Genomic DNA, 24,670 nt, shown 5'->3' with positions numbered 1-24,670 from the left:
ACTTTTTTAATTTTAAATGAAACTTTGAAAAACCAATAATTTAGAGATAATCGGTAACATCTGCACAATTTAAATTTTGGAATGTTATTGGACTGCCATTGGAAATTTTTTCAAAAAAGATTTTAAAAATTACTATTTGGCCATGCGGAAAAGTAACCAATTCTATTGTGGACTTAATAAATTATTCAAAAAATTTTCGTGAACCAAAATGTTACAGAGAATCGGTGAGATCTGGGCAAATTAAACTTTAGAATTTTATTGGATTACCGTTTGAAATTTATTCCCCAAAAAATTTTTTAATTACTATTTGGCCTAAAGGAAATGGAATCAGATGTATTTTGGAGTTATTTGAGATATAATATTGTGATTATACTTCTGAAACAAACATATCAGACGGTATTTTAAAGAAATAACTATTGGTATTAGATGATATTTTTTTAGAATATTATGCATTTCTATAATGTTAAGTTTAAGTAAAAAGAGATTCTGGGCTTTTTTATTACAATCTTTGTGATTGTTATTTTTTTTTGCCCGCTGTAAAATGATGAATGCAATTGCTTTCACAATTTATAGTGAAATGCAATATATTCTGAAAACAGCAAAAATAAGGCAAAAATATTTTTTGGAAAAAAATGTAAATATGTGTACTGTATTATAAATTGTTTTAAAAATATTAATACTTTTTTCTTTTTTTTCAGATTGATATAGAAAATTTTCGAAAACTAGAACCATTTTTAAAACTATTTTTAAAAAAAACAAATGAATAAATATTTTTTTGAGTGAGTATGGTAAGTCAATAATAATAATTGTAGTTTCTCAAGGACCTTGTAATGTGATAATTGATTTTTAGTGTTTTTTTTAAAAAATAAAAAAAAAGTACGCGCACCGTACGCGTACGGTAAAAAAAAAAAAAAAAGTTTTTAAAAACATATGTAAAAAAAAGATGAAAGATAAGGTTGGCTCTTAAAAGAACCGTTGTGTTTATGCAGGGACAGAGGAAAGAAAGCATGGAAAAATTAGTCTCTGTGACAAGTGTGCTGATCTATTTTGTTGTTCACTAGGGAAACACTGGTCTCCCTATGACAAATTAGATCATGACAAGAGGCACATCGAATATCAACCCTCAGAAAACGAGGGTTAATTTCCAGAGGGCCAACAGAAGGAGATGCTCCCCCCACAGATGAAGGGCTCACCTGACCTGCAGAAGAAGGAGTCAGCCCTGCAGATGATGGTCCAGGCTGAGCTGCTGTGGATGTACTTGCTTGTCTTTCTGAAGAGTTACCTCCAAAAAGATGACCATGTGTCCTTCTGTGTACATCCTGGAGGTGTCTCTTCATGGTGTGATTCCCAAAGGAATACTTCCTGTCAGGATTACCTCTAGAAAGTACACGCTGACACAGCCTGCAAGTTACTAAGGGTGCATTCACCTTTTGCTGGCCTTCAGGAAAAGTAAAATAATCCCATACATAAGAGGGCTTTTGTTTCCTCGATCTCTGCCTCAAGACAGTGCTGCTAGTGCTAGCCTCACTCTCAGAAGAGCTCTGCTGTTCTGCCATCGTATCCCAAAGACACACCAGCTCCTTCTCCCAAGGGATCACAAGCAGAAATGAGGGGAATGGGTGTGGTGTAGGAGAGTTCTAGAACTGAAAGTAGTTTCAACCAATCAAAAGTTGTGTTTCATGATCACATGACCTACCGTACGCTTATGGTACGCTTACGGTACGCTTACGGCAAAAGTGCGCATGCGCGTAAAAAAGACACGCGCTTGCGCGCATGCGCATAACAGTCACTACCCGACACTTCCGCGTAACGTGCGCGTGTAGCGTACACGCGTACGCGTCCCACGCGGAGGACACGCGGCTACGCAAATTGCGTAACTCTACGCAAACAGCGTAGATAAATTGCGGACGTTGCGTAAACCGTACGCTTACCGTAAGCTTACGGTACGCGTACTAAAAAAAAATTTTAAAAAAAGGAAAAAATGTATTGCTAATAAATTTTACATGTTTATTTTATAAAATATATTAAAAAAAACATATTATAGAATTTTAAAAATTTAACCATAGTCTTTAAAAAAGGATAGAAAATTAAAATAAAAATATGTTTAAAAAAATAGAAGAAAAAAAACAAAATTAGCATTTAAAAAACCTTGCAAATTCACTGAAAAAACCATGGGTTTCACACACGTTATAGTTAGGACTTAGCATTTAAAAAACCTTAGAAATTCAGTGAAAAAACCATAGGTTTCACACACGTTATAGTTAGGAATTAGCATTTAAAAAACCTTAGAAATTCAGTGAAAAAAACCATAGGTTTCACACATGTTATAGTTAACTGGACATTTTACTCGTAAAAAACCATTGAAATTGCCCCGTTATAGTTAGTTCAGCTAACTATAACTCGCGCGCCCGCAATGCACTGCTGATGACGTCACATATTACATCACTCATGACATGGTCAGTGACATCACTCATGACATCACTGATGACATCTCAAATGACATCACTGATGACATCACTGATGACATCATCCTTGTGATAGAGTGGCAGACCTCCTCTTCCCCTAATATAACCTTTGATACACACAATCAAAAATAGAAATTAAAATTTTAAAAACAATGGACATACCAATACCAGTTACAACAACCTATACAGTAATTCTAAGATCCAAATACACATCCACTCATTCACCAACAGTCCTATACAGTCACTCATACATGTACTCACTCATCATATGTACTCATACACGTATACATCCTGTTACACAATGCCACTCATCCATAGAGGTACTCACACACATAGTTAGTCATGCTAATAAAGAATCAAACATACATTTACTTGCATATACAGTTATACACACACCACCACACTTACTTCTACGGAAACTTACATATACTTAGTCTTTTAAACAATCACTTATAGAAACACATACTTATTCATACAGGAACTCTTTCAATCTCTCACTCTCACATATACTCACATATATACACCAATAGTCACATATACTAGTTTAAAACATATGTCGTTACACATAAAGACACTATTGAGACAGTCATTCACTCACTAACACACCCATACATACACTCATCCACCCATACAGTCCTGCACACATGCTGTCTTCAACACATACAAACAATGAGTCACTCATTCATGCACCCATGCACTACGTAATACCCCTCACCGAACCAGACACTCACACTCATACTGATACTCAAAAAACCAACTAATAACCTATTTAGACACTCATGTAGCTACACACCAACCCATGCAGCCACTTATACACAAAGTGAGAGACTGATACAGATATTTACATATTTAAACATTACTCACTAAGCCATGTATTCACTAAGATACACTTAATCAGTCAGTAATACAATCAATTTTTCAAAAACAATTCATCCATTTAGACACTTATATACCCATTTATTCTTCCATCGACCTTGAGATATACATATATAAAACATATTTAATTTTCAGAAAAACACACATTCACTGGATGATGTCATCAGTGATGTCATTTGAGATGTCATCAGTGATGTCATGAGTGATGTCACTGACCATGTCATGAGTGATGTAATATGTGACGTCATCAGCAGTGCATTGCGGGCGCGCGAGTTATAGTTAGCTGAACTAACTATAAAGGGGCAATTTCAATGGTTTTTTACGAGTAAAATGTCCAGTTAACTATAACATGTGTGAAACCTATGGTTTTTTTCACTGAATTTCTAAGGTTTTTTAAATGCTAATTCCTAACTATAACGTGTGTGAAACCTATGGTTTTTTCACTGAATTTCTAAGGTTTTTTAAATGCTAAGTCCTAACTATAACGTGTGTGAAACCCATGGTTTTTTCAGTGAATATATATATATATATACTTCGTCACTCCTCAGCTTTCTCTGTAAAGACGGAGACGGACCACAGACTGGTGCTTAAATGTTTTTATTGCCCGCTTCGGCCCTGACGTGTTTCGGCTCCAGATGAGCCTTGATCATATATATATATGGTCCTGTGGTAGGCAACCACCGAAACGCGTCGACTGTCCCTGTAATTTTGTACTAATGGTGAAGCAATAAATGTTTAGAAAGTCTAGCCTTGCGGTGCCGCTTGTTCTTTACTGAATTGAGACTAAGTGGTGAGAACAAATACAAACATATATATATATATTTATAAATATGCGTATATATGTGCATTTTTCCTTAAAATGTTTAAATCTAGCACTGAATATTATATAGTTTGTATAGATGTGTATACATCTAGATATAAAGAAGCACAGGTGCATACAAAGTCATATCTAATCATTTTAAGCAAATGTGGGCTAGTTGGGCAAACTGTGTGTTTGACAAATTGTGTGTGCAAAAGTACCGTACCTATTTTTTTACTGTATCGAATATCAGCAAATCTGGCAGCATCAGTGATGGGGCCCAAGGAGGCTAGACCAAATGGAGCTGGGGACTCCAGGTGCCACTGGGCCTGGCGTGGTGTGTGTATGATTTGATATCATCCAGGACCCTCGTTGGATTTACTCATGCTGAATATGGATACTGAGCATGCTCAGCACATATCCATGCAATAAGGTATTTAGTATTCCAGTCCAGTGATTGTTCTGTTGGTATGATGGTTTATATGTTCCAAAGCAAGAGAGGACCAAACTGTCTTCTAGTACCTCTCTTTCCACGTGAGATGACCAGAAAAGAGCAGCACACATACCTGACATGTAGCACTGCGAGATTCCATGATTCCAAGCAGTCTCCCAGTTCATACCCCAAACTTAACAACTCCCAGATGTTCTTAATTAGATGGGCCACTGTGCCTTGCACTGTGATGCTTTTTTGTGACTCCTCAGGGTCAGCAGCGGATAACAAGGGCTCTGCCAGGGTAGCATTTCAGCCCTCACAATGAAGGACGAACAAGTTTATTTTCATGGGCTTGGAGGACCCCTAAATACCACTATTTTAGGTGTTGTGTGATACAATTGCATTAAATTATCCTAAGCACAACGCCGTTGGGTGACAGGATCTTGATTACAGAGTCGGCACCATGGAGCAGGGGAGGGTGTGAGCCTCGCGCAGTTGGCCGTGGTTCTCGTGAATAAAAGCAGAGTTAACATCTCGTTGTGGTTCTCCTCCTAGCAATCACATGCCCCTTCAACATGGACTACGAGGTGTGCAGCTTGCCCTGCGTGGACACCTGCAGCAACAATGAGCAGTCTGCGCTCTGCGATGACCACTGCTCCAACGGATGTTTCTGCCCCTCAGGTAGGTGATGGTCCACAGAAGTGTGGGGATGTGGAGATGCGCTACACCGGGCTTAGCCCCGCCCTCTCGCCCTTATGCTGCTTTAGTGCTCTTGATGTGCTGAAGTTCTAGGGTTCAGCACACCGGGGTTTTCCGTGACCCTGTTAAGCAATCCCAGCCCGCAAACGCTAGCTCCCTCCGCTGAGGAGACCCACTCCAGAGGGCCTCTGTCTACATCCGAAACAAGCCTCGAAGGCCAGAAGCAGCAGGGAGAGCAGATACGGACACCGCAGAGGAAATATTAGTTCTTGCTTCATGGTCGTTTGTACTTCAGTGTAGCTACCCCGGGGCTGTGGCATCCACTCTGCATGTTTCTATTTGCAACTTCTGAGATATTGAGATATGACCACAATGACCCGAATACAAATAAAAGAGAGAGTCGCGAGGATATACTGGGTGAATTAGAATATCATAATGTTGTATAAAAGAGATATACTGCTTCTTCCTCTGCACTGCTTAGTACTGTATATACACACACACACACACACACACACACACACATATAAATAAATAAATAAATACCCATCTAGCTCTAATTTTGGGGCTTTTGTACGCCCAGTTAAGTAGAAAGACGGGACATGGTTTGACATGATAGGAATCCTCTTGGCGCCGTGACATTCTCCTCTGTAGGGTCCATCATGTCTTATCGTTTGTCTACGATCAGGAACTGTGTACGATGACATCACCAACTCCGGCTGCATGAAGCAGGAGGACTGCCCTTGCATCTTCAATGGCAAGACATATGCCCTGGGCTCCAATTACACGACGGCCTGTCAGAGATGGTAAATAACCTGCCTTTCCTTTCTCCTGCATGATGTTGGAAGACTACCGGCAAGCTGGCCTCCCAGGCCCTGGTTTTAAATTGGAAAGAGCAATGGGTTACCTGCTAAGCCTTGTTTTCCCCTAGATTTCCAATGTTTCCCTTTCACTGGATCTGGCTCATGCTCCTGAAGCATTTCTGATCAAGCTTCCTTGTTTCTGACTGTCGCTCTTTTGCACATACAAAGCCTCTTATCTCATCTGCTGGCATCTCTGATTTTCGATTCTCTATCGCATTCTCCAATACAATGGTGGTCATCATTTGATGCTGCAACACTCAAAGTTCCTTCACAGTCTCTTTGCTCTGCTTCTCACACCCTTCCTCACGCTCTCCCATCTCATCTGCTTAATCCCACTTCCATTCCTTCGTTTAAGGGAAGTTGCACAGGCTCTTCTTGTGATCTCTGCTTACTTTTTCACCAAACAACACAAGATGTGTGAAGGATGCTACCTGTATGTAATTAGGAAATTTGTGACTTTTGCCATGTCTGGTCCACTGGTTTGCACTTTTGTTCGCTTGGAAAAGCCACAAAAGGTTTGAGATCAAGTCGAAAATGCTGGAGTTGAGAGAGAGTAAAATGAAAAACCTTTTGAGTCTTGTATTATTACATGAATGATATTATTCGTGGAAAACATGCTCTTGGGTATGTGATAAAGGAAATGTGAAAACTCTGCTAACCACATGAATAATCTGGAAAAAAAAACTATTTGCACCAAAAAGCATTTTTACACCACTACCTTATTGGATTTGATATTTGAAACTAACCTTACATCACCGAGGCATCCATCTACATTTGTTACTGTTCCTCTTTTTTTCTGAAAAGCAATTTCTCACTGTCGACTTTAGCATTCCAAGTACAAATAAATCCAAATTGTATTGCATTATATTGCAATTGCATGTATACAGCAATGGCGCACTTCATAATGGGCAGCACATGGCTCCTGAACCCAACGTCAGTGGTCAATCCAGTGGTGATTGGTTATAGTTGATTAGTGGGATGATCAGTATTGCACTCTCAAGGAAACCATTGCATGCATTTAGTCCAGTTTCTTTGTGGTAGATTAAATTAGTAGGAGTTTGGTGTGATCATTAGTTGAGGGGTATGTGAGTCCAAACTGTTGGTTGGTGGGATTAGTAGAGGAGCCAGAGCAGGTTAGATCTTGGTAGGTTGCAGAGTATGACTTTCAAAGAAAGACGTGGTCTTTGAGATTAGGTCTGGGCAATCTGCATTTCATGGTCCATTACGCATATTTTTGATGGAAGGTGTCAAAGGGGGCTCGAATTGCATAGCAGCAAATGAAAGTGTGCAAGTTAGACAAAAAGTATCCAGGTTGAGGTGTCCAGGGCCACATCATGTGTCCTGATTTGTAAATCTACTCTTTCTGCGCAGCACCTGTGGTGGAGGGACGTGGGCATGTGAGAAACTACCTTGCATTGGGACGTGTTCAGTCGATGGAGGCTCTCACATCAGCACCATTGTTGAGACACTTTACAACTTCCATGGCGACTGTGGCTACGTGCTGGCCAAGGTAATTCACAAAGACAATTCCGGTAATGCTGCTGTGTGTGAGGGATGAATGGGGATCTCGTTGTACTGTATTCTAAAGCAACAAGAGCATTTGCATTATATTGTACATTTCCATGATCCTGTTAACATATACCTGTATTTTCTGGCTTCCTACCATTATAATCTATTCATACTAGTGACCCTAGTAAGGTAAACATTGCAAGCCTCAAGTTGTACTATAAAAAACCCTCGAGACCATGGGTCCTGGCATCATAAATCCGCCAGGACATGGATCGCCCTACTATAAGTTTTACAAGCCTTCAATATTACTGATATAAACCTTTACATACTTAAGGTTCCTACTGATATAAGCCTTTCAAGCCTTAATACCCCTATTATAAACGCATACATCCCACGAGCACTGTAAAGGAAACCATTTCAAGTCCAATCTCCTGATGATATGCTATTATAGCCATTCCAGGCCAAGAGCTCTGTGGCTATGAACCAGTCACCCTAGTGGTACACGTGGCTCTGGCACCAGGGACTCCACTGATTTCAGTCTGTCTGTCCAGTTGCAACCACTGGTAGTCATTAATGCCGCCGGTTGTCATTTTTTCCTAGGATAGCGTTGGTAACTCATTCAGTGTCATGGCAGAGATGCGCATGAGTGGAAGGACCTAGAGTGAGACCTGCATGAAAAGTGTCTCGATCAGCCTCAAAGGAGGAGACAAGGTATGTGGCTACATCTTACTGGCAAAGGTCATAAGTGTGAAGGGAGAGATGTGAGAGGCAGAGATGTGAGCATAATTTTAATGAGATGCTGGGTGAAAACAAATTGGGTACTAATTGCAGGACACACCGTGCTCTTCAGAAAGCAACAGAGATGTCACTAATGATTTCCTTAAATGATATGAGGAGAGGCCCCTACCCCTTTTTCAAAACACCAAAGTTCCAGTGGCTCCGCAATATAGTGGGAAGTAAATGTTGAGGTGGGCATCCTAGATTTGTGCGTATTGAATGGTCATGAGGGAATTTAAAAGATGTATTCATGTTATTAATAAATTGTAATGCATAGATGGATTCATTGTACGGCATGAGACAACCACAGACACCCCAAACACCTATTCTTTCTCTCTCTCTCTCTATCTCTCTTTTCTTTCTCTCTCTTCTACCTTTCCCAGAGCTAGCATGCAGTCTAAGTACCCCGTAGATGATACAACTTAGATAAGATTTCCATCTATGCAGTATCAAAGCTCTAGACACTTGGTAGTTTTGTTGCCCATCAATGTAGTTCCTTCAGTGACACTCAGATCGCTGCATTGGTGGGGAAGGAACCCCATATACGAGCCTTGCAGTGTGTTTATGGCGTTAATAGCTGGGAAAGAGGTGGCAAGACGGTCCAAGAGATTCAAGGGAAGATAAGGGAGGTGCTAATAAATACTAAGTAAATAAATGAGGTGGATTTAGGATGACGCAGAATAGATCCCAGTAGTAAACATACACCTCTCATACCTATCATTTTGATGTGCCTTGTTCAATGTGCCTTTCTCCAAAAGTTTAGAGACGTTCCTACTCTTGAAGTGCAATCCACCATCCACGCCTTATTGCATGAAACAACAGGAGTTTTGGACAGTAATTAGATGTTTTCTAAATCCCCTGACAATATCTCCTTTCATGTGACACAACAATGCTTTTGGTTGAGCTGTTTGGGGAGTTAGTTAAGTTTGGACGTGCCAATCCCTTTAAAGAGGGAGATCTGGTTGCCAGAGAGTATCTCGGATGGTTGGCTCTCTGCTTGAATAAATACTAGGGCGCTCTCATTTAGTGTTGACATTTGTCCTATGGGATGATGTTTGACAGCTGAACCAAATCCCTCCAAATAAATCTACTCTCAGTTTTTACAGTGGGCCAAATGAAGTCCCCTTGCCTTCGACTAGAGCAAATGGTGCTTTGGTGTTGTGTAGATCAGTCCAGAGAAGGTGAATGGCTAGTCTGATTTGTGTTCTGCTCTTCCAATCTACAGACTTTCTTCATCAGGCCAGACGGCACTGTACTCATGAACATGGTCCATGCAGAGCTGCCTGTTGTTTCAGGTGAGTTTCTAGTTCAGACCTATCTCTGGATTGCTGGCTTCCTTGGCTTTCTTTGTTTTCTTGACTTGCATGCAAGGTGTGAAGGCTGTGTTCTATCGTTCCTGATCAGTCGCATTCTGTGCCTTCAGATGGTGTTTCCATGTTCAAACCCACTTCCTTCTTTATAATTCTGGGGACAAATGTTGGCCTCCAGGTTGAGATCCAAATGAAGCCCTTTATGCAAGTTTGGATCCGGCTGCAGCCACACTTCGAGGGGAAGACCTCTGGTAAGTCTCCCTCTGTTCTTGATATGAAGCTCATTCACCCATCTACTGACCGCTTCTCAACACCTGTGTGACTGCACTTTAAATGTGTCTTGCTTTCTCAAAAAGGTCTCTGCGGAAACTTCAACAAAGATCAAGCCGATGATTTCAAAACCTTGAGCGGAGTGGTGGAGGGCACTGGCGCTTCTTTTGGTAACAACTGGAAGACACAAAGTGACTGTCCCAATGTGAAAAACATCCATGAGGATTCGTGTGCCTCAAGTGTACAGAACGGTATGTGTAGTCTTGAAAAATGGTATCTTTAAAGGAGGAAGGTTGGAGCCCTTTGTGCTGTGATTACCTGGCACCTCCTAGGCTCATAAATGTTAGCATGTGCTGCCTACAGAGTGGACCCCCTGGGGTTGTGGGGTGGATGGCTGATCTCTGCTAGCATATGCCGTTCCATGAAGTCTTCCTCCACACTGTCACCAGAGTCTCTGACTCAGGTCAGTTCGCTACACATGACTTTGTGACTTCTTGACCATCCTCACTCTGTGTCCCAGGCTATATAGACATTGACCATGTATGCCAAGTGTGCAAGAAAATTGTTTTTTATCAATTCTAACAGCTGAAGGTAAACATTGAGTGGTTTTCAAATGCTGCCATTATGTGTGTATCATGTCACCTCTTGAGCTGTGCTGGTTATTCATTGACTTCCACTCATCCTCCCCATCTTCACACAGTGTCAAAGACTGTCAGCCATACGCACCTGAACTGACATGGCTTGGTAGTGACTGTTGCCTGAAATCTGCGCCTCTGGGGCATAACCCCTTCTTTTCCTTCTTTCTATATGCAGCCGAGTATGCTCAGCACCACTACGAGATGCTGTCAGACCCATTGGGATCTTTCGAACCCTGCCATGCTTTCCTGGCTCCAACGTCTTTCGAGACTGTGAGTTGATCTAGCGTGGTGAGTCAAACGAAGGTTGGCATTCTCAGCTGGTGTGCAATGGCTGAGAGTCATTTCTTTTCATCATACAGTTTGTTGGGATCTCAAACCCTAGCTTTTCAGGCCCATATTGTCGCCATGTCTTGCTGGCCTCCGCTGTCCTGCTGTCCTCTGCTAACGCCAGCATACTTAGTTGATGCCACACAATTTTGCGCTTGACATATCACTTCCAGTCATTCAAAGGGCATTTTTGAGTTGAATAGTTTTGTCGTACAAATTTCATGCTTATAAATATGAGTACACGTCCTACCCAAGGCGAAATATGCATTCGTATACCAGTTGGCACTGCTGGCTCATGCCCCTTCTCAACACACTGGCAGAAAACAAGAAAACGAACGAGGGAGGTTTTTATAGGAAACATTAGAGATTCTACCATAAGCCGTGGGCTCTCAGCAGGTGAACTGCCAGCATGCAGCCCACATCAGGCATGCGAGTTTAGCGCACACTAGAACGCAGGTAAGGCTGGGACGTGGTACAGACGGTCACTTTCACACCTCGTGTCATGTGTCTAATCTTGGTGTTGTGCCCATAAAGCTTTTGAATCATTCTAAATTACAATTGTCATCACATTAGAGGCCATCGCACAAGGGTTTTAGAGCAATGTGTTAAGTTTATAGTCTTGTTTTCTTATAACAATGCTTGCCCGTGATTATCGGCGAACCAAAGACCCGTGGAGCACAAGAGCGAAGCAGTAGTTAATTATGGTGAAAAATAACGTGGGGCTTAAACACCCTCATGTGTTGAATTCTAACTGCGACGGCGTTTCTATCTTCCCAGAACTGCATGTTCGACACTTGTAACTGTGAGAAGACTGAGGACTGCATGTGTGCAGCCATCTCGTCCTACGTGGGCGCATGCGCAGCCAAGGGGGTCTTCCTAGAAGGCTGGAGGAGCGAGATATGTGGTGAGTGGGGGAGGGGGGTCTGAAACTAAATAAAACTTACTGCTACTGATCGGGTCCTAGCTTGGGTACACATGACACCTCACTAGTAGGCTATAACAAAAAATATATATATATATGTATCGGCGGCCATGATGAATTAGCCAGATTCTTAAAGAGACATGCTCTGCATTGTGGTTGCCACAGCACTCTGACTCCCATACTTGACGTGCGCTGGTTTAAGTTTGGGCCTGTGAAATGTAACCTCCTGTTTACCTCTCCTCTGCCAAGGCAAGTACAGTGAAGACTGTCCTGCGACACAGACCTACACATACTCCGCGCACATGTGCCAGGCCACCTGCCGGTCCCTCAGCGAGCCCAACAACTCCTGCAGTGTAAAGATACTACCTGTCGACGGCTGTATCTGCCCAGAAGGCATGTACCTGGATGAGAGCGGCAAGTGTGTGGAGGTCGAAGAGTGCGGCTACCACTACCAGGGCTCCTCCATGGCAACCGGGGAGGTTGTGCACGAAAACAAGGCTATCTGGTGAGTTCAGGAAAAGGGTCCTGCCATTCCTGTCTAGGGCAGAACTAGTCTCAGCTGGGCTGGGTGCCCAGGGCAGACGTCGGGTGTAGACTCAGGGGTGCGGAGTTCCCCAATTACTTTCAGAAAGGGGGCCTCGTGCCCCTTATTTCGATGATGAGAGGTGTTGCTTGACAAACTGCAAGTTTAAAGCACTGTTGGGCTTTGGAGAGAGGCGAGCTTAAGAACATAATCAGGAAAGAAACGCGCACCCTCAGACAGTTTAATATTAAAAAACATACATCCAGCATATTTTGTTTAGTGACGAAAAGCTGTTTAAAAAATTTAATTTACAAGTTCCACCTGTCTGTTTAAAAACATTGATATTTCCAAGCTCAGTGGCACCTTTGATATGTGGAAAAATACGTGATTTGTAAAAAAAGTAAAACCAAAAATTTTCTTTTTGTTTTTTTGCTTTGTGATCATGTCAAGTTGCTGTTGCTTTAAGAAAGACACTTGAGGTTTTAAGTAAAGCTTATTATAAGGGAATGCCATTACATCGTGTGACGTGACTTGCTATTTCATAATTTTTTAACTGCATATGATAAGTCCCCCCAGTATAGGACTTGTGTCCCTGTGGGTACCTTTAAAAAACCGTCCAGCAAAGGTAGGACTTCGGGTTAGGTGGGAAGAGGTGATACTCAATATTTGGATTAGCGGGTGTAATGCCTTTGTTTGATTCACCAACACGTACGTATTCAATGCTTATAACCACATTACATAAATCTCGTGGCAAGGTGCACACCAACCTGTGCGCGCAGCCACATCTTGAGCTATAGCTCTGCAGCAGTGCAGCAGACCACTACAAGAAGTTGTACAGATTCATGCATCCTGCGTGGGCAGCCAGCTCTAGAGGTTGGGCACAAACAAAGGATGCATTTTGAAAATCCAGCAGGACAGCCTCGGCCACCCAGCCTCCTGCAGAGAAAATACATGGCATCTAATACTATTTTACACAAGTTCTGTGACTCCAACTGTTGTGCTTTTTGTACGTTTCCAGTTTCTAAACATGAAAGAGAGTGCAGGCTGCACCAGGACATGGAACAATACACATATTCATTTTATCTGCAAATAAAAACTGTCAGGAAGTTGTTTATTTTAAGATGTCTTATAAACATGTGAGATGATTATTGATTTCTGTGCCCAATGCTGCTAAACGTAAAAATAAAACCACTCTGTTCAGCACCCGCAGGTGCTAAAACAACAACCAGTGAATTTAATCAGTAAATGATAAGCACGAGACCTCCAGAAAGAAATTCCTGACATTGGCCACCAGGTGGCAATGAACCGCCCAAGAAAAAAAGCCAAGACCAGCTCTAACCCCGTCAAACGTGAAGATCCTAACGTACGGGAGCCAGAAGCCGTTATCTCTCAAAGGAAAGTTGAAGGTACAGGTCAAGTCCGACACCCACGAAGTCACCACGACGTTCCACGTCATAGACCGAGAGGCAGAAATCCTAGTAAGCAGCCACATGGCCGAAGATTTAGGGCTGGTAGCATTTGCCAACGCAGTCAAGACACTGCAGAATGATGACATCATGGAGCTGTTTCCACAACTCTTTAAAGGCCTTGGGTGCATGAAGAGGCCTCCTATGAAATTACATATTGACCAAGCCGTGAAACCAATTGCCTTACGACACCGTCGTATACCGTTTCACCTCCGGCCACTCGGCGAGCAAGAGCTGCTGAAAAGGTCACTGGACCAACGCCAAGGGTGTCGCCGATGGCCATCGCAGAGAAACCAAAGCAGCCCAGAAAGATCCGCCTCTGCATCGACATGCGCATGCCAAATCAAGCAATCAAGCGTGAATGCCATCTCACCCCAACGGACGATGATATCCTAGCTGATCTCAACAGCTCAAGGTGGTTTTCACAACTCAACCTCAATGCCGGCAATCACCAGCTGAAGCTGGCGGAAGAAAGAAGGTTAATCACAACTTTCTCAACTCATTTAGGACTACGACGCTATAAGAGGTTGAACTTTGGCATTTCTTCAGCAGCGGAGATATTACAAAATGCGGTCAGAGAAATGCTATCAGGACTGCAAGGGGTCCTCAACGTCAGTGATGACATTCTCATACATTCTGCAACACTCGAAGAACATCACCGGCGTCTCTAAGCCACCCTACGACGCCTAGTCGACCATGGAGTAACACTCCACTGGGAAAAGTGTCAGTTCTTTCAAAAATCTATTGAATTCTTTGTCTAAGTATTCAGTCAAGATGGCGTGCAAGTAGATCTCAAGAAATCACAAGCTATTCAGCAAGCGCCGGCTCCTACCACAGCATCAGAGGTCCGGAGTTTTATGGGTATGGCCACATACTGTAGTCGATTCATACCCAACCTTGCAACAATAGCTGAACCGCTAAGACCCCTGACCAAGAAAGATGTGGAGTGGAAGTGGGGACAACAGGAGGATGAAGCGTTCCAGAAAGTAAAGTCGACTCTGTTGAGCAAGACCACGATGGCTTACTTCGACACTGCGTGACGGACGGAGGTGATAGTGGACACCAGCCCCGTAGGGTTGGGAGCGCTCCTGGCCCAGGAGACAGACCCGGAAAATGGGCGCCGCTAGCGTTTGCAAGCAAATCACTCACACCAACTGAAGCTCGCTACTCCCAAATCGAACGGGAAGCACTCGCCATCAAGTGGGCTTGTAACCACTTTCATCGCTACATTAACGGACACCCGTTCAAAATGGTAACCGACCACCAGCCATTGCTCCCTCTGTTCAGAGGCACCGCTCCGCACCCGCCCCCAAGGATTGAAAGGTGGGCAATCCAACTACAGCATTACCAAATGGAAATAGAGTACCGACCTGGAGCCAAGAATGTGGCTGACTTTCTGTCACGACACCCACTAGCAGAGTGCGCAGAAGAAAATTAACAAGAACAGTGTACCGAAGAATACGTGCGCATGTTATCACAATGGCCTTGTCCACGAGCCCTCACTGTTGAGGAAATCAAAGCAGAAACGGACAAAGACGCAGTGCTATAGAAAGTACTCGAAGCTCTACGCCAGGGATCGTGGGAAGGATTCCTCCAGGGCATCACCGGATGGAACGAAGATGACCGAGCTGGGGAGAATGTGGAGAGTCCATGACGAACTAAGTGCGGCTGATGATAATATGGTGCTACGAGGGTCACGGATTGTCATCCCTATAGGCCTCCAGGAATGAGCGACAGTTCTGGCACATGAAGGCCATCAAGGCACAGTGAGGATGAAGTCGCGTATGAGGGAAAAAGTGTGGTTCCCCCGTCTAGAAGCAGCCGTGGACACGGTTGTGAGAAACTGCCGAGCCTGTCAACTCACCAGCAGCCCTGAAGCACCAGCGCCTGTGATAACAGAGGATCCTGCACCCTCTCCATGGTCATGGGTGAGCCTAGACTTCGTGAGTTTCCCTGACGGACGAGTGACCGCTGTCTTAGTAGACAGTTACACGAAGTACCCTCTCGTGGAAGTCATACCATCCACGTCCTTCAACTATTTACAGCCTGTACTGGAGAAAGAGTTCGCCCTGTTTGGCCTGCCTCAGGTAGTCAAGACCGACAATGGACCACCGTTCCAGGGAGGGGAGTTCCAGGCACTGCTATCACACCTAGGGGTCAAACATCATCGCATCACCCCGCAATGGCCGCAAGCAAATGGTGAAGCAGAACGCTTCATGCGAACACTCAATAAAATACTTTGGATAGCAGTAGCAGAACAGTCGGACCCTGAAGTGGCCCTTTACCGTTTTCTAAGAGAATACCGAAGTACCCCTCACTGCACCACACAACGGTTGCCGTGGGCGCTGATGCTGGCCGGGCCCCGGCGAGACACTGTTCCGGTAGCAGATGGCTGGGTGCCAGAGCCATACAATCCAGGGGAAGCACAAAGTCGACGGACTGTGACCAACGACAAAGCTAGACGCCAAAGGAGGGCACAATCCCGAGTCATAGCACCAGGGTGCACTGTCCAAGTGCGTCATCGTTGCAACGGAGGGAAATTTCGCACACTGTACGAGCCAGGCCTGTGGACCGTATGGAACATCAACGGGACGGCCGTCACGGCTACAAAAGGAGGGGAGACCATCACCCGAAATATACCCTGGTGTAAGCAAGTACAGCCAGACAATGTGGTGCCGCAGCATCCCAGTGACCCTGGTGATGACTACCCCACCAATGACAGTTCGCCATCGTGTACAGAAGGTATTCCAAACAGACTCCACGAACATGCCACTTCATCGCAGAATGTGGACAAGACAACACCAGGGAAGCCGCATCAGCAGCCAGCCCAGTGACAAGTCAACGGGACACGCAACACCGATACAACCTGAGACCCAATCCCAGACCGAGTCAGAGACTGGCAGATTTCGCATGTTGACATTCTGAAAGAACACTAACTTGGGATGGGATGTAACGGTCTAGTTGTTAGACCGAAAGAGAACGATAGCCTGGAAGGGCAACCACACAATGTAACACTCTCTGGCCAGGCATGGCCAGAGACCTTAAATAAACGGGCGGAGGTGGCACGTGACTTCCGGCCCAACTAGAGATTGTGGTGTGTGCCTCGTAATTATTGAGCAGCTCAGCATTAACATTTATGTCCCGCCCCTACCTTGTGGCCATCGTTACAGTAGGCACTGCCACTCAACCGCTTGTCAGGGGCACCATGCTTTATAGACTCAGGCTGGGAAGAGGGAGCTGGGGCTGGTCGCTGTATGTTACTCCTCATGTGCATGTCCTGGCTGTGAAAGTGGGCCCTGGGAGACGTCTCGCTACAGTCCCCAAACAGCTCCTTTGACAGCTGGGTCCTTTGCAGCAGTCGAAGATGTGGTTGCCTGATAATCCAATAACTCTTGTAGCCCAGAGAAGAATTTTTGCGTAGCCTGTGGGCAAGCTAAACAGGTCTAGGCTCCATTACACATCGTTCCTACACCTTGTGTTAATATGATGCCTTCTAGCTCCTCCACCACAAAGAGAAAGCAAGTAATGACTAATAGAACAGGCCCTATGGGGAAATACACGTGAACTACTTTTGCTAAAGATCACTGATTTAATGCAAACCAACAGGGCTTTGTTAAAATCATGCCCAAGAAATCTTTTTGCCCTCTGGTACAAAATGGCACATATTTTAAAGAAAGAGAGTGTAGTTTACTTGAACCACACCAGAGTTGACCAGTTTTGATCCACCTGGGGCCATGGTATAGCTTTTCACTGGCATCTTTCGTTCAAAAGACGTGGAGCCAGGTCAGATTTCCTGGATTGTCTGCAGTGGTTCCCAAAGGACCAACATCTTACTATATTTAATGAATACCCCTATGATATGTATCTGCCGTGAACCTAAATTGAAATCATTTGTGTAGTCAGCGGTCACCCTAGATTTAGGCATGGATCGGCGCATTCTGAAACAGTGCTAGAAATCTCTGCTGTGTAATGTCATGGAGAAATCATGATCTATTGAACGGTGGTAGGAAATAGTCAAGGGCACAGGATTCTTGAAGATGCATGTTAGTATTTGAATAAAGCATCGATTAACTCATTTAAGCCAAAAATTCTTAAGACGCCTTGTGGTTTCTTGCTTGGAAAAGATTATACTTTCAGTAGGTCATGGCTCAATGTAGGGCGATTACTAATCAAGTGATGGGGTAAAAAGTGGTGTTCAAGGATTAGTTTAACAGTTTGTTGACATTATAAAATTAGGCATTAGGAAATATGGCAGACTTCACAGAAGACACATGCACTTTAATCCAATCCAAAAAGATCAGAAAGCTCAGCTGGTCTAAATGTTATGAAATAGATGAATACAGCGTTGTACTCCTCTGCTGTAAAGAGGAAGACATCAGAGTGACCTCAGAGGATGGGACTCTCCTGCATTAAAGAAATTACGGATATAATCCACAGAACGGATGGGCAAGAGGCCACCTTTGTACAAGGTGCAAGCCCTTTCCATGTCATATGAGGATAATGAAGAAAGAAACACATCTAAATATATGCACTCTGTCCCCTCTCGTTGCCTGTGCCTCCTTCACTTGAGTAAGCCCTCATTGCTACACACGCTGCGATCAAGGGCCACCTGCAGCTAGAAGTGACCAGGATGAGACTCATGGGCACTGGAGCTGAGGCCAGTGCTTGCCGAGAATATTCCACTTCAAAGAGCTAAAAGGAGATAGGAAGGATGGTGTTGCAATTAGACAACTGAGGTAGGGAATAATGTTTAAATGTTGAAATGTGCCTCATTGTTTGATACATTTGAAAGAGTATTTTGAACCAAAGAGACTAGTTACCTTATGGCAGGTGTCAATCTTCTGCATCTAGAAAGTAACTCTGAGGGGCATATTTACAAGCCCCTAATGCCGCTGGAGCATCACTTTTTCTGACGCTCCAGTGGCTTTTCTCCATACCCCATATTTACAAGGTTGCATTAAGCCACTTAACATGGCTTAATGCCACCTTGTACATATGCCCCTTTCCACAGTAGTCCGCTGCTGCAAAGGGGCAGGCGATGGGTGTTGCAGTGGGCATTCCACTGCAACACCCATTGCTTTTTGACGCCGCTCCATATTTACAACTATGTGGAAGTGCCAAAAACTTAGGCCAGGTAAAACCTGGACTTAGGATGGCAATACGAAGACAAATTAATAATTTCTCCTCGTATTTTGCTCTTTCTATGTGTTCTGTTCTCTGTAGCACACATAGAAATGGCAAATCACCTGTAAAGACTGTTAATGTGCAGGATGTTTATGTGATTGATTGAGCTAGGCAGCTTTTTCAGTGCCAGCGCTAGGATTACATTGCATTACATCACGCTCTGACATTTTCTTGTAAATATCTCCCTGCATTTCAAGCTGAGTTCAATCGCACAAAAGCATGGGGCATGGAATGTGTTTTGCGGGCATGAGAAGGGCGCACTTGTTCGACTGCACTGCTTCATTGATTGATGAGAGGGTTTCTTGTTCACAGCACCTGCAAGAACCGAAAGTGGCAATGCACTGACAAACCTTGCTTCGGCATCTGCACTGTGTACGTCGATGGATATTACATCACGTTCGACAGCAAGCGCTTCAGCTTCAACGGGGACTAGCAATACACCCTGGTTCAGGTATTTATGGAGTATTCTAATAAGGCCCTTTCTCGCAGCCTCCAACCTGCTGAGGATCATTGCAAATGAATACCAATATCCTTTTCCTCAGGACTACGGTGGCAATAGCACTGCTGGCACCTTCCGGGTGATCACCAAGAACATCCCCTGCGGCACTACTGGCACCTCCTGCTCCAAATCCATTCGGCTCTTCCTCGGGGTGAGTAGCGCGTACTGCATATGACTGGAAATGTCTGGATGTCGGATGGAGCTCTAGCTGGAAACGAAAGCCACATATCGGTCTAGCATCACCACAATAACTAGTCACTTGATTAAATGGTGTGGCTGAAGATGTCAAAGAGTTGCAATCGCTCTGAATGAATTGATGAACCCACATGTGTTCTGTCTAGGTAAGGGTTTCTTCAATGATGCCTCTGTTAAGAATATGACTGATCATGTCGTTGAGTGCACCAGTGTTTGTTGCTCAGTCTCTTGGATTTACAGCAATTCCCATGTGTTAGAAGACCAGGGATCTTTGCATAATGCTTCAGTAATGTCAGCACAGCTGCCCTCTGCCCTTGTCCACATTTCTGCAAGCCACCCTCAATCCTTTAAGTACTGACACCCTTCTGTACGTTTTAGCGTGGAGGCTGAGGAGTGAACAGCCATTAAATTTGAGGATCTTTCTCACTGCTTAGAGAGCCAGCAAAATGGACATTATTGAGGCTGAGCCTGAAGACTGAGCTACCCCTCTCAGCCATAGAAGTGAGATACAGAACCTTGATTGGGCACGGAAATTGAAAACTACACTGCCAGCTCTCATGCGCTTTCTCCTTTGGGCACGAATGGAGTGCTACGTTTCATGCACTGAAAATTGACATCCTCCATTAATTCACGGACTCCGATTGTTCATTGGATAGATATAGATGAGTTAAACTGGCATTCTGGCAAATAGCTTAAGTCCAACAGCAAACGCCACACTATTGCATATGTTAACAGGTGCAATACATGAACAATTTGATTTACTTTTACAAGTAAAGATCATTTAGAAAGTTTATAAAGAGATGGAGTAGTTTACTGCTAAAGACACACACTCATTGTTTGTCACTGCAAACTGAGATTGTTTTTTGACCTGTCTACCACCTAATTGAGCCTGTGTCTTTTCCAGGGCAATGAACTGATCCTGCATGTGGAACACATCGATGTGGTGCAAAGGGACAGCACGGTGGATATGCCTTACAACGTCCGCTCCACAGGCATCTACATGGTGATCGAGACAAAGCATGGAATGGCCCTCATGTGGGACAAGAAGACCAGCATGTTACTCAAGCTCAGTTCAAAATTTAAGGTGCGGATTTAATCAAAGGACACTACATGTGTTCAGAGAACACAATAATCCCTTCAGTAGCTTAATACCTCCAAGGGTTTAGGTTAAATGGTTTTTCTAACTTCCCTTCCCCCACGAAAAAGCAACAGTCTCTGTGACTGCAATGTTGTGCCTTGGGGCATTGGCATGTGTATGGCACAAACATCCCTGCAAGCCTTTTTTTCTTTGATTTGTTAATGATTGTGATGAAAGACTAATAACCTACACTTGTTTGGCTCTTTACACAGGGCACGGTTTGTGGTCTCTGTGGCAACTTCGATTTGAATGGTATCAATGACTTCACCACCAGAAGCCAGTCTGTGGTTGGCGATGTACTTGAATTGGGGAACAGCTGGAAAGCCAATCCCACCTGCCCAGATGCCTTGGAAGCCAAGGACACTTGTACTGCCAACCCGTACAGAAAAGCTTGGTCCCAGAAGCAGTGCAGCATCATCAAGAGAGACGCATTCTCAACATGTCACTCACAGGTAACGCTGTCCGGTTCTTGAGCGACAATTCTGTTTGGCGTATCAAGTCACAACCCCCTTTATGTATAATAAAAACGTTACCACTGAAACCATCCACCAAGCTGAAGGATTTCTAGTGATCTGATAACACACATTGACCCCCCTACCAGGTTGGTGTATTTGTAACCACACTTTTATCACTATCTTTGATACCATAGCACAACTCTTCTTAGAAGTTTTTTACTTTCTCTGCTACTCAGAAAGTTTAGATAGGGTGTACGCATTGTATCCTCCCATTCCCAGTTCTTGTGTTTCTTTCTACTCACAGGTTGACCCAAGCAAATACTACGAGGCCTGTGTGACTGATTCCTGTGCTTGCAACACAGGAGGGGATTGTGAGTGCTTCTGCACATCTGTTGCCGCTTACACCCAGGCCTGCAGTGAGGTTGGAGTTTGCATCCACTGGAGAACCCCAAATATATGCCGTACGTATACATAGACAGAACATGCAATTCAAAAACTTCCGAGCTAGAGAAGTTGCAGCATAAATCATTGAGAGAGAGAGAAAACGTTGCTTACATTGAGAGAAATGTTAAGATGTATTGGAGAAAAAGGTGTTGCATTCAATGGCACTTTCCAGAAAAAAGAAACATTTTTTTTAGTTTTCATGTACATGTGAGTCAATTGAGACTAGACATTGTACAAGATCTCTACAGTTGACATGAATTTTACATTTAGATTGTACAATAATGAAATAGGACCACCGAATCCTACTTACCCAGGGTTTGCTGATGTCCTGGGATTTGATAATCTGTCTGTCTATCTGTCAACTGTGTTGGTCTAGTTATCGTTCTGTCTACTACACAGGATATGTATCAGGTAATGTTATATTATGATCCTAAAATGGCATTTAAGCTTTCTCTTTAAATACTGTAAAAAAGGGACACACTGCTTGATGCACATTCCCAAAGGGCAATGATGTCTAAGCGGAGTTGGTGAAAACCTGCCTGTAGGGCACTATGTGTGCCTTACAGAGGTGTTTGAATGTTATACATACCAGTATATAATACAAACTCCTCAGGGATGGGGAAACGTGCTCTCATATATTTCATTTACAAGTCTTCCCTGGTGTTGTGTTTTGGAGGGGTCATTTCCTTACTGTCTGCTCATTTTTCAACATAGTGATTTGATAGACATTAGGGATTTTGACAGTATGAAATGTATGATGTAAAAATGCCATCATGAGGGTACCACTTCGAAGAAAAGTAGTTACCGTGCATTTTAGTTTTGGACCACTAACGAAAATAAGAAAGAAAAGATGTACATTTTAAAAGTAACAGTTAAAAATGAAAATGGTATATAGGTAAAAGCATCTGAGAGGAAAAAAGGTAAGAGCTACAATAAAGGACATAGCTTGAGTTAATGTGGGTGGGGGCGTAGAGCAGTGGTTAGGTTAAGGGACACATTAGGTTTAATATAAAGATTAGGTTAATAATTAAATTAGGATTTGGAATAGATTATGGTTTAGGGTGAGTTTGCGACAAGGTGGCTGGTACCCATATATTTGTTAAAGAAATTTTTGTAAAACTTATTTAATACTGTCCATCTAATGATAATGGAATGTTTTACTTTTTGAGAATTCAATGTAGTAGGTTTCTTATCAAAGTATTATGTTTCAAAAAATATTCTTCATTCCAACACGTAGCTGTTATAGTAGAGTGATCAAGCTAAGTGATAAGTAATATGACTATGAGCCTGATCTAGATTCTGTCCTTCAGGGTGATGGAGGACTTTACGTTTGCCACCCTAATGGACTGCCGCCCCCCATATTTAGAGCTAACCACTGGTACACTGGTGATCCCTGCACCTTGACAGGAACTGCTGTTATGGCAGTTGCTGTTAAGGTACAAAAGGTTTGGTGGACAGCTGCTGTTGGTTTTTACAGCAGTCTACAAAAATGTAACAAAAAAATTCCCATTGTTTGTTATTGAAAAACATAAATACTAATAACCTGCACACCCAGCCTTTTTCTCTCGATGTAGGGTTCATCTTTTGTTTATTTCTGTCCTTACCTGCCCGGTTTTACCTGGCAAGGAAGGAGAAAAAAAAAGGACATCACATCATACACCCTAAAAATGGTGGGGGGCCATCAGTTTGACAGACAGGGAACTACATCGCGAACACCCTGTTTGGAAAACTGTAACTCAACCCCTCGGTTACTAGAATACTCAGATTATAATTCCATTTTGAGTATTTTTGGTGAAGTCTTTAAAGTTTGCTTCCAGGGAAACGCCAGCCAGGCACTTCTGGAGATTCCCAGCCAAGGATCTAAGTCTTAGCAACAACTAGTGTTAACCAGGTAGCTTATCACTCAGTAACCAGACATGAATTGGGTCACATTTGCATATAGCAATGGAGAATGTAAGAAGGAAGATGTTCAGATGGGATCTGCTAATGCAAGGAGATACTGTAAGACAGAATCAGGTGAACTATGGATGCCGAACTTGCTAAAACATTCACCCTGCTCCCTAGTGTACATTGTGCCTGTCAGGCCTTTGCTAGTCTGTGCTCTCGCAACGGCATTAAGTTGCATGTATCTTGCCATATACAGCTCAAAAAACATTGTTGAAATAGCAAAATACATAGAAGACAAGAGGTGCTCCATTGTCTTTCTCTCTGCAGCTCTGTTCTGCGACTTCAACAACCCAGATGGGGACTGTGAGTGGCACTACAAACCATGCGGCGTCCCATGCATGAAGACCTGCGCCAACCCTGGTGGAAAATGCCTTTATGAGATGCCCGGCTTGGAAGGTATGGGAGAAACAAACTAGACTTTGTCCATATTCTGCTCTGTTTTCAGCAGTTATGATAATTTGAAACAGTCCATACTGGACAGTAGAAATGTAGTCAGGTTGCAAAGGAGAGAAGTTTGTAAGTTGTCTTCCCAAACTAGGCTTGTGCTGGGGTTCAAAGCTAAGAGCCCTGCCATGGTCGGACTTCAGAACAGAGACTGGGGTGTGTGGAGGCCCAACATATTGACTGGGGAAATCTGTGGGCAGGTAGAGCTTTTTTCCTTAGATATGTCTGCCACAATATTCGTTCTCTCCAACCATTCTAAAGTCTAAATGCTGTGGATCATGGGGGAAAGGTATTTGGAGTTCCACCATGATAGCTTCAGCCGGTTACCATGGCACATTCCTGTCCGTTCTTAGCTCTCCTTTGAGGTACCAAATTGTTTTTAAATCTCTCATTTGTCCAGATGCCAGTTCAATTCTGATTTATACCGCCAGGGATGCTTATAAGCAAGGAGCAAAAAAGATGGCTAAAATGTCAGTTCCTCCAATAACAA

General features: G+C 43.5%; 1 protein-coding gene and 1 long non-coding RNA gene across 3 annotated transcripts in view; one reads left to right on the top strand and one right to left on the bottom strand.

Moving 5' to 3' along the window:
- LOC146860925 (uncharacterized) overlaps positions 1 to 24,670 on the bottom strand; it is a 475,355-nt gene that overhangs the window by 378,832 nt on the left and 71,853 nt on the right. The gene's annotated exons all lie outside the window — the stretch shown is intronic.
- The window catches only part of LOC146860926 (mucin-5B-like), a 94,559-nt gene that overhangs the window by 64,000 nt on the left and 5,889 nt on the right, over positions 1 to 24,670 (top strand). Inside the window, 16 exon segments of the mRNA XM_085646473.1 lie at positions 5,129 to 5,254; positions 5,958 to 6,075; positions 7,504 to 7,642; positions 8,242 to 8,352; positions 9,644 to 9,713; positions 9,842 to 9,979; positions 10,085 to 10,249; positions 10,812 to 10,906; positions 11,741 to 11,867; positions 12,135 to 12,390; positions 19,371 to 19,509; positions 19,601 to 19,708; positions 20,657 to 20,836; positions 21,103 to 21,342; positions 21,650 to 21,806; positions 24,004 to 24,132. Of these exon segments, the coding sequence (XP_085502599.1) occupies positions 5,129 to 5,254; positions 5,958 to 6,075; positions 7,504 to 7,642; positions 8,242 to 8,352; positions 9,644 to 9,713; positions 9,842 to 9,979; positions 10,085 to 10,249; positions 10,812 to 10,906; positions 11,741 to 11,867; positions 12,135 to 12,390; positions 19,371 to 19,509; positions 19,601 to 19,708; positions 20,657 to 20,836; positions 21,103 to 21,342; positions 21,650 to 21,806; positions 24,004 to 24,132 (2,298 nt within the window).

Source organism: Triturus cristatus, chromosome 3_1 (genome assembly GCF_964204655.1).
Source record: "Triturus cristatus chromosome 3_1, aTriCri1.1, whole genome shotgun sequence".
In the NCBI taxonomy this organism is placed as follows: Eukaryota; Metazoa; Chordata; class Amphibia; order Caudata; family Salamandridae; genus Triturus; species Triturus cristatus.
This window is presented reverse-complemented; position numbering and strand designations above follow the sequence as displayed.